The sequence below is a fragment of the Scylla paramamosain genome, chromosome 18, assembly GCF_035594125.1.
Source record: "Scylla paramamosain isolate STU-SP2022 chromosome 18, ASM3559412v1, whole genome shotgun sequence".
Lineage (NCBI taxonomy): Eukaryota > Metazoa > Arthropoda > Malacostraca > Decapoda > Portunidae > Scylla > Scylla paramamosain.
The window spans coordinates 2,784,974-2,795,574 of record NC_087168.1 but is presented as its reverse complement, the minus strand read 5'-3'; the positions used below and the strand labels follow the sequence as shown (position 1 = coordinate 2,795,574).

Here is a 10,601-nt window from a genome sequence, read left to right as displayed (position 1 = left end):
TAATCCCGGAGCAGTTTTTTTTTTTTTTTTTGTTTGTTAGTGCGTTTCTTGCATAATCTCTTAACATAATCATGTGCGGGCGATGAAATATATATTTTTTGCAATATTTTAGTTGACATGAAGCTAAAGCAAAGAAAATTATAGTTGGCTAAGAACTCATACATGCGAACTCAAAACACATACATGCGAACTCTAAAGTGCCGCCACACACTTCACATGCCTCTCCTCTGTTATGTCTGCTGCTGTCCTGAAAAGCTTCTCTTCCCAAGAAAATAGACCGAGAACCTTAAGTAATAGAAAAGTCTATAACACTTTTTTTTTTTTTATTTGTAGGAGGGACACTGGCCAAGGGCAACAAAAATCCAATAAAAGAAAAAAAAGCCCACTGAAATGCCAGTCCCATAAAAGGGTCAAAGCAGTAGTCAAAAATTGATGGATAAGTGTCTTGAAACCTCCCTCTTGAAGGAATTCAAGTCATAGGAAGGTGGAAATACAGAAGCAGGCAGGGAGTGCCAGAGTTTATCAGAGAAAGGGATGAATGATTGAGAATACTGGTCAACTCTTGCGTTAGAGAGATGGACAGAATAGGGGTGAGAGAAAGAAAGTCTTGTGCAGCGAGGCTGCGGGAGGAGGGGAGGCATGCAGTTAGCAAGATCAGAAGAGCAGTTAGCATGAAAATAGCGGTAGAAGACAGCTAGAGATGCAACACTGCGGCGGTGAGAGAAAGGCTGAAGACAGTCAGTTAGAGGAGAGGAGTTGATGAGACGAAAAGCTTTTGATTCCACCCTGTCTAGAAGAGCAGTATGAGTGGAACCTCCCCAGACATGTGAAGCATACTGGATAAGGCCCTTGTACAGAGTTAGCAGCTGGGGGGGAGGTGAGAAAAACTGGCGGAGACGTCTCAGAACACCTAACTTCATAGAAGCTGTTTTACCTAGAGATGAGATGTGAAGTTTCCAGTTCAGATTATAAATAAAGGACAGACCGAGGATGTTCAGTGTAGAAGAGGGGGACAGTTGAGTGTCATTGAAAAAGAGGGGATAGTTGTCTGGAAGGTTGTGTCGAGTTAATAGGTGGAGGAATTGAGTTTTTGAGGCATTGAACAATACCAAGTTTGCTCTGCCCCAATCAGAAATTTTAGAAAGATCAGAAGTCAGGCGTTCTATGGCTTCCCTGCATGAAATGTTTACTTTCTGAAGGGTTGGACGTCTATGTGGAAAAGTGCAGGGTGGTACCATCAGCGTAGGAGTGGATAGGACAAGAAGTTTGGTTTAGATCATTAATGAATAATAAGAAGAGAATGGGTGACAGGACAGAACTCTGAGGAACACCACTGTTAATAGATTTTGGAGAACAGTGACCGTCTACCACAGCAGCAATAGAACGGTCAGAAAGAAAACTTGAGATGAAGTTACAGAAAGAAGAATAGAAGCCGTAGGAAGGTATTTTGGAAATCAAAGCTTTGTGCCAGACTCTATCAAAAGCTTTTGATATGTCCATGGCAACAGCAAAAGTTTCACCAAAATCTCTAAAAGAGGATGACCAAGACTCAGTAAGGAAGGCCAGATCACCAGTAGAGCGGCCTTGACGGAACCTATACTGGCGATCAGGTAGAAGGTTGTGAAGTGATAGATGTTTAAGAATCTTCCTGTTGTGGATAGATTCAAAAACTTTAGATAGGCAGGAAATTAAAGCAATAAGATGGTAGTTTGAGGGATTAGAACGGTCACCCTTTTTAGGAATAGGCTGAATGTAGGCAAACTTCCAGCAAGAAGGAAAGGTAGATGTTGACAGACAGAGCTGAAAGAGTTTGACTAGGCAAGGTGCAAGCATGGAGGCACAGTTTCGGAGAACAATAGGAGGGACCCCATCAGGTCCATAAGCCTTCTGAGGGTTTAGGCCAACAAGAGCATGGAAAACATCATTGCGAAGAATTTTAATAGGTAGCATGAAGTAGTCAGAGGGTGGAGGAGAGGGAGGAACAAGCCCAGAATCGTCCAAGGTAGAGTTTTTAGCAAAAGTTTGAGCGAAGAGTTCAGCTTTAGAAATAGATGTGATAGCAGTGGTGCTATCTGGTTGAAATAAAGGAGGAAAAGAAGAAGCAAAATTATTTGAGATATTTTTGGCTAGATGCCAGAAGTCACGAGGGGAGTTAGATCTTGAGAGGTTTTGACACTTTCTGTTAATGAAAGAGTTTTTGGCTAGTTGAAGAACAGACTTGGCATGGTTCCGAGCAGAAATATAAACTGCATGAGACTCTGGTGATGGAAGGCTTAAGTACCTTTTGTGGGCCACCTGTCTATCATGTATAGCACGAGAACAAGCTGTGTTAAACCAAGGTTTGGAAGGTTTAGGTCGACAAAAAGAGTGAGGAATGTACGCCTCCATGCCAGACACTATCACCTCTGTTATGCGCTCTGCACACAAAGATGGGTCTCTGACACGGAAGCAGTAGTCATTCCAAGGAAAATCAGCAAAATACCTCCTCAGGTCCCCCCAACTAGCAGAGGCAAAACGCCAGAGGCACCTTCACTGAGGGGGATCCTGACGTGGGATTGGAGCGATAGGACAAGATACAGATATGAGATTGTGATCGGAGCAGCCCAACGGAGAAGAAAGGGTGACAGCATAAGCAGAAGGATTAGAGGTCAGGAAAAGGTCAAGAATGTTGGGCGTATCTCCAAGACGGTCAGGAATATGAGTAGGGTGTTGCACCCTAGGTCGTGGAGGATAGCAAAGTTGGAGGCTAGTTCACCAGGATGGTCAGTGAAGGGAGAGGAAAGCCAAAGCTGGTGGTGAACATTGAAGTCTCCAAGAATGAAGATCTCTGCAAAAGGGAAGAGAGTCAGAAGGAAGTTAAATAAAAATTTCAAAGAATTTCTTATAGTCAGTGGAATTAGGTGAGAAGTATACAGCACAGATAAATTTAGTTTGAGAGTGACTCTGTAGTCGTAGCCAGATGGTGGAAAACTCGGAAGATTCAAGGGCGTGGGCACGAGAGCAGGTTAAGTCGTTGCACACATAAACGCAACATCCAGCTTTTGGATCGAAAATGAGGATAGAGAAAGTAGGAGGGAACAGAAAAGAGGCTACTGGCAGTTGCCTCAGATACCCGAGTTTCAGTGAGGAAAAGATGAGGTTTAGAAGAGGAGAGGTGGTGTTCTACAGACTGAAAATTAGATCTTAGACCGCGAATGTTGCAGAAGTTAATGAAGAAAAAGTTGGGGGGGGGAGTGTTCAAGACACTTAAGGTCGTCGACACAGAGGCAGTCCGCAGATGGGTAGCATCCTTGAGTCTGTTGGCGGGTAAGAACAGCCGGGAAGGATGCCAGGGATTTTTAGCAAAAATGCCAAACTACCTGCTATTTATGCCATTTTTTTTCTTTTTCTGCCATGAGGAGTGGCAAACTTTCGGGGGAAAAAAACGAGATTTCTAGCAAAAAAAAAAAAAAAAAAAGTCATTTGCAGCACCATGCTGAGCCATGCTTCCAATCAGGGGTCCTACCAGGTGAGATGCCTGGCAACCCTGGCCATATCTACCTAGCGTTTGTAGTTGAAATGCAAATTATATAGTCTTCTTTTGCTTGGCTTTTATTACCTCTTATAAGCCGTTATCTCATCATATCGGTAAAAATTCATATCTTATACATTTTTTTTTTTTTTTTTTTTTTTTTTTTTTTTTTTTTACGAATAATATCACATACTGATCCTCACCTTATTCAAATCAGGTATCACAGCCCACGGGCATCAGTCAGCTGTCATGTACTGAACTAAACAACTGTACGTCTGGCAGAAATGCCGGCACCTTCTTGGCTGTCCTTTGTGAACGGAGCTTAAGAGCATTACTCTACTCTTTTTATTCTCGGAAGGACATTTAGGCGTTGGCCGAGATCTGTTAAGTACTCTGCCACATCACACAATTTCTCTTAAATATATTAATCCTTTCTACTTTTTATTGAAATTCAAATATTAAGTAGGGGTTATTTAGCTCATTGAACTCTATGCCTGCTTCTGTATGACTATGACTTGAACTTCTTCAAGCGGGAAGTTTCAAGACACTTAACTTCAATTTTTTACAACCACTTCGGACCCTATTCTGAGACCGGTAGTTCAGTGAGATTTTTTTTATTTATTTATTTTTTTTATTGGACTTTTGTTGCCCTTGGCCAGTGTCCCTCAAAAAAAAAAAAAAAAAACTATGCAGTGTTACAAATAGTTTGGGTTTTAAGATAACAGGAATTTTTTCAGCTTTCACAAGGGTTTTAGAATTCTTCCTCCTCAGAGCTCCGCCCACTTGACCACTGAAGAACAAATAAGCAGAGTTGCCTGGCGTGCTGCCCAAGGAAAAAGTGTCGTACAATCCATTGGTAATGTGTCCCTCACAGAGACTCCAGCAGCCTTAACCACTCGCTCCTTGAAGTTTATGCTATTTAGAATTGAGATATTGTCGGTTGAATAAATCATATAGGGCCGATTCTTTGAAGGTTTTCTGGTTGAAGGTAAGAGACAGCCAGACACATTGGTTATTCTCATTTAATAGTTGTTACATTTAAAGAACAGGCATATACTAATATGCCATAGCCTGGTTAAGACAATCCAGATCAAAATGATCCCTGATGTTGGCCAATATGACTAGTAAAACTTGCTGCATGGTACTGTACATATGGCAGTTATGAAATGAAATGTCAAAGCGTCTCTCTGCTGTTATATTCACACTGTTTCCGCGTTTTGGGTGCATGCATCTCTTAGGTATCCCTATTTATTATTCTATTCTGTCTAGACAGACTACAAGTATTATAATATAACAAAATATGGTCTATTATTAGCGGTTATGGAATGGAGCAATAGGAAAATGTGATGCAGGGAGCAGGTCTAGCAGCTCTCCAGGTCATAGGTCATTCACTGGGGTGAGAGTGAGGTCCCTTGCCCTGCTGTTCAGATTCAAGGCATGTTAAGGAAACATTCTATACCGTGTATCGCTTCTTCAGACCTGTCCTACTTCATCACCAGTACAAATACAGGTCACTCTGCAGAGTATTTTAGTGTGAATTGACTGTATCAGTCATGCCCTCACACTGCATTATGGCATTGTACCTGAACACAATGATAAGCTGGAAGTGCAGGGCAAAAATAGATGTGTCCATGTCGCTCGTGGGTCGTACACAGTTACTGCTTTAAAGGTCGCCACTCCTGTCTCACACACAGAGAAGATATAGAACTCTAGACTTAACCCAACTGCTGAAAAGGACTCAAACACATATGTGTGAACTTTTTTTTAAACTTACTCACCCTAATGCTCTCCCAGTTAACACACTAACACAGAAAGCATGGCTAGATATACCTTATGTGATGGCTTATAAGACGCACCTTTTCTCAAAAAAAAAAAAAAAAAGTCTCAGGAAATGAGCCTGCGTCCTATTAGGCCAAGGTTCAACAGTGAGGCAGTGGTTGGTGGTAAGTCTATGGCAACAGAGGCTCTAAAATCAAGCTCTAGACATCTTCGCACATGTAAACAAGGTGATGATTGGTACTCCATCACAAAACAACTCTTTCTTTCAAGGTAACAATATATAATAGGTCATACTTATCGGTAATTCACATACAATGACACCACTCAGGAAGAATTTGCGTAAGTGACCATGCGCCATATATTGCATGTACCAAAACAAACACGCGGTCGGTTACGCGCCGAACCCGGTGACACGGGGAAGCTTCACTGCGTTCTTTACAGTGTGATGCCGTTACTCCATGAGGTAAGACACACTTCCATCCAATTAAAATTGCACCTATCTTTTAACATTCTTATGAACAAACTTTATTACCCCTGTAGTCTCTCACAGTCACTGCCGACGCCATATGCCAGGTAAATGTTTACATCTCAGGCTTGGTACGTAGGCTACTAGCAAATATTAAAATTTTTAAATGCAAAATATTGGGATCTAATAATCTAAATAAATGTGAGTCTTCAAATGTTAGGTGAAATCCTTCACTTCATGTTCAGCTTAAATCCGCTCATATATATATATATATATATATATATATATATATATATATATATATATATATATATATATATATATATATATATATATATATATATATATATATATATATATATATTTATTTTTTATTTATTTATTTTTTTTTCAATGTCTGCCAAAACTGGGTGCGTCTTATGAGCCCATGCGTCTTATGAGCCATCGAATATGGTATAAATGACTGATAACTTAGCTGTGGTACACACGACTAGCAGGGAGCTGTGATGGCTTGGGTGGTGTCCCCAAACAGCAACTGCATGGTCATGATACGTAGCAAAGATGGACTCTTTGCTGTTGGCCAAGCTTCTGTGCTTCTAAGTTTTTAGCAACTTAGTGAAATTTAACCCTTTAAGGACCAAATTTATATCTACGAGTAGGAAAAATTTGATAATGAGTAAAATCAATTGATTGTATCGAACTTTATTGAAAGTAAACCTTAAGTTTCTACAAAACACATTTCTATAATATATTAATGTATTGGTTAAAAAATGGACCATTGGTCATTTTGACCTTGGAAAACCAATTTATTTCAGAAATGAATTTTTACATTGTTGTGCCTCTAAAATCCTTATAAAATAACAAAACTTTCCTACAGATAACTTGTAATCAATAGACAATACAGTATACAATACACAGCCATTTAGAATTGATGTTTTGATTGTGTTTTTCTTTACAGAAAGTACCTATTTTGTGTGAAACTCAATGAAGCAATTTCTTTCTTTATTTAGGCAAAGTGCAACATTGCATTTGCAGCAGTATGTGTAGTGCTGGAAAATTAATTATGTATATTTCTACTTTTTTTCCTAGATTAAGGCCCATGTAATGTGCGGGGATGACCAGAGTCTCAGTACCATGTGACTAACCCCTCCCCCCTATCCCCTCCTCTCCTCAGTGTCCTTTTGTCCTTGCTTTCCCCCCCCCCCCTCTCAGCGTCACTGTGTTGACCACTTCTATAACAAAATTTACCCCGTGAATAAACGTAATTTCTCTTGCTTGGCCAGGTTATAGAGGCGAATTTTTCACCTAATCCCAGAGAATGGGGAGCCCTTAATACGATAAAATTAATTCTATAATGGTAAGGTCTTAAACCAGCTCAAACAAATCCCAGATAATTACGCCGCGCCAATGAGGTTGACGAATCTAATAAGTCTTCTTTGCTTCGCCGTCCTGTTACCCCTGTTGCTACGCAAGCCAGGAAGAGATACCAGACTTTGACTAATTCCCCAATTGATTTCAAAAGTCCATTGAATTAAACTTCTTAAAGTAACAACTTTAAAGTAAACAGTAACTTAATTATTCATATTTTTCATCCCTGAACTCACAACCTAGTCGCCCCCCCCCACTAAAAACAAAATTATAACTCTTAATAAATTTCCCCATTGGAAACCTTTATCCTTAGTTTCCCGCCGATTTCCTCACAAGCAAAGCCAGTCTCTCTCGGATTCTCCTCAGACCCTCTCGGATTCTCCTCAGATATTCCTGTTGATAAACTGTTTTCTGAGTGGATAGATATTCGCATTTTTTCGTTCTTTTTTGTTGGTTTTCTCCACGGGACTAGTGAAACCACCTGGTTCGAGATCACCGTGTGAGACTGTCCTCAGGTCTATACATACTTTTTGGGTATATATTTGTTATTTATTTATTTATTCTCTGGTCTCCCCCACAACTCAGTAGTCGCGAAAATATCTCCATCGTAGTTTTTATGTAATTGAAGAATACGCTACCATTTATTTTGTATTTCTGAATTCCATTCTTTTTATTATTATTATTCGGTTTATTCCATTATCAATTAAAAATCTATAAAAGTGTCAATATTTGTATTTCTTTTAATCCAGTGATAGGATTTGTAATTATCGTGTGCCACAAGGGAACATCACACCCCTTAGAGGGCACTAAATATGTGTTTGGCCTTCCTTTACAATTTGGTAGCTTGCAACGAGGTCTTTCCTTCGTCTCAACAATCTTGGGCCAGTGGCCAATTCCATCTTTTGTGATGTCAACACTTGGAATTGGTTTTGTTGCATGACCTCTCTTTTTTTTTTCCTCGTGCTCTGTCTCAAGACTGCTGGAGCGTGGTCTTCCCACACCGGGTCTTTTCAGGGGGTCTTTGTTTTGGCGTAGGAGAGAATATGCCACCTTCAACTTGAATGCCTGCAACTGAAGTTGCGATTTTTTTGACACCCCTATTGCACTAGCATCCCTCCTGTAGAGAAGCCATGAATTTACTATTGTGACATCAAGAAAGTGGAAAACAAGTTTATGGTAGTACTTGTGAGACCTTATGTGGATTCTATATAAGGCAATCAACGAATCCAGAAGATCAACCCCTCCCATTTCCTCATTATAGGTTTTGACTATTTTGGGGCAAGGAATTTCAACAATCTCCTTCCTTTTCTTGTCATACCTCTTACATGTTCCCAAAGGTTGAGCAGATGAAAAGCTTGTGAGGAGAGTCACAGAACGATTGTCTACCCATTTCATTGCACGTAACTCTACTCCATCATAAGTTGTGCTTACCTCTACATGAGACCCCCTTTGCTTTTTCAACATTTCCTTATCTGTAGGCAGAACATTTCCTATCCCTTTCAGTCTGTTTTGTCTCACAGTACCCAGAGAGTAGATCTGCTTCGTTGCTAAATGAGCCATTAGTTTAGGAGATGTGAACCAATTGTCATGGTATAACAAATGGTTTGCATTTACTGGGATTGTGCGCACCAACTGCAGAACTATATTGGATGATGGACCCAGATCCGGTTCACCTTGGACTGGCTTTAGGGGCCCATCATAAACATGGAAGTCATTCAAGATCCCAGAGGTATCACACAAAGCAAATACCTTGAAACCCCATTTGTGTGGTTTGGATGGGATGTACTGCTTTAGGTAAGAATTTCCTTTGAAGGGAACAATCATTTCATCAATGCAACACATTTGTTGCATTGGGATGCTGCGAAATTTTGATTGCAAATGGTCAAGTAGTGGGCGAACCTTGAAAAGCCTGTCAGCATTGGGACCAGTCCTGTCAGGTGCCTGAGTGTTGTCATTGAAATGTAGAGAGCTTTTTATTTCTTCCCATCGCCTTCTACTGAAAACTTTGGATACGGAATCGAATTCCAGCACCCCACTCCAATAAAGCCTAGTGTTAGATATTTTGAACAAGGACATAAGAAAGACAGTCCCTAGAAATTGTTCCAACTCATCTTTATCCAGCTTCAGAGGCTTGTTTACATTTTGTTGTGTTGCATACAAATTGCTTTGTGTCACAATGAACTTTAAACCTGCCTCCATAGAACTGTGACGTGTCCATATCTGAGGAAACAGAATGACCCACTGGTACATTTTTTAACCATTTAAAAACACCTTTTTACATTACAGTAATATAATCCAAAGTCAGGCCAACATTATAAACACATTCTACTGAATATATGGGATATATCATAATTTTTGTAGTGACCTGGCTTACCTATGAGTCGTCCAAAAAAATCATTGAAAACGGAGGATCAGTCACTACGTCCTCCCCCTCTGGTGGTCACGAGTCAACTGCTGTTACACAGAAACAAGAGCTTTTTTTCCACATATCGTGTGAGTGATGTTTTCTGATATGGTGCAAAAATGTACCACCGGACGGACACGCCTCTACAAGGGAATTTCATCCAAGGAAAAGCACGCTTTTGAAGTGGTTCATAATTGTACCAATGGTCCTTATAGGGTTAAGAAATGAAAACTGAAGAGTAATTGAGAACTTAACTTGTGGGCAGCTGACTGGCGACTGCTACTGACAATAGGGAGTAAGCTGCTAGCTTGGATCCCGTCTCGCCATGTCAGAAAACAAAATGCTGCTTAGAACCACACGCTCTCTTTCCCAATGTATTTATAATAGTAACTTATACTTAGTTTTGTACTATATTAACCTTAATTAGCCTTTAATATAACTGTACAATTTTATATACAAATCGCATCATAAACCAAAAATACTTTGATAAATACATGATGCAAGTGGAAATTTCCACATGCTAGTGAGAAACAGACAAAACTGATGCCACACAATAAGGCTTTGATATTCTGGGAGCAACTGCCCGCAGTAGCATCCACCCACTGCTCACAGAATATTAGAGCACTCAGGTCTGAGTTCAGCTCATCTCAAATCTCTTAAAAGACTGACTTCGTCTCCTTAAAAATTGACAGGTTAGGAGAGAAAAAGATTACTGAACACAAAGCACAAACAACGACTATCCTCTGGCCACAAAACACACCAGACAAAAGACAAGGCCAGTTGCATTTAAGTAAAAACAGTAGACAAAGGAGTCAACTCACCTCACACAAGCAAACAACACAACCAAGCAAACAAAGGACTCCCGAAGGATGAATACACATAAACTCTGAGGTGGTGGTGGCCTCTAAAAAACTCAAACTCAGGTGTTTAGAGCAGTTTTTAAGTTGGTCTGAACAACTTATTACTGTAAGGTATAGTATTAATAAACCAGCTCCCTTACAAGTACTCATATAGCTTATATATAGTAAAGCAAAAGACCAACCTTCCACAAACAACAACACGCCCATGTACAT

The 10,601-nt window shown here is 40.1% G+C and overlaps 1 protein-coding gene across 1 annotated transcript; it reads right to left on the bottom strand.

Annotated features, from left to right (window-relative positions):
* Nucleotides 1-5,395: 5,395 nt before the first annotated feature.
* Nucleotides 5,396-9,374, bottom strand: LOC135108952 (piggyBac transposable element-derived protein 3-like). Its single transcript, XM_064019855.1, has 2 exons — nucleotides 7,918-9,374; nucleotides 5,396-5,498 (listed from the first exon to the last, which is right to left on the bottom strand). Exons 1-2 carry the CDS (start codon nucleotides 9,372-9,374, stop codon nucleotides 5,396-5,398), a joined length of 1,560 nt encoding a protein of 519 aa, XP_063875925.1.
* Nucleotides 9,375-10,601: the final 1,227 nt, after the last annotated feature.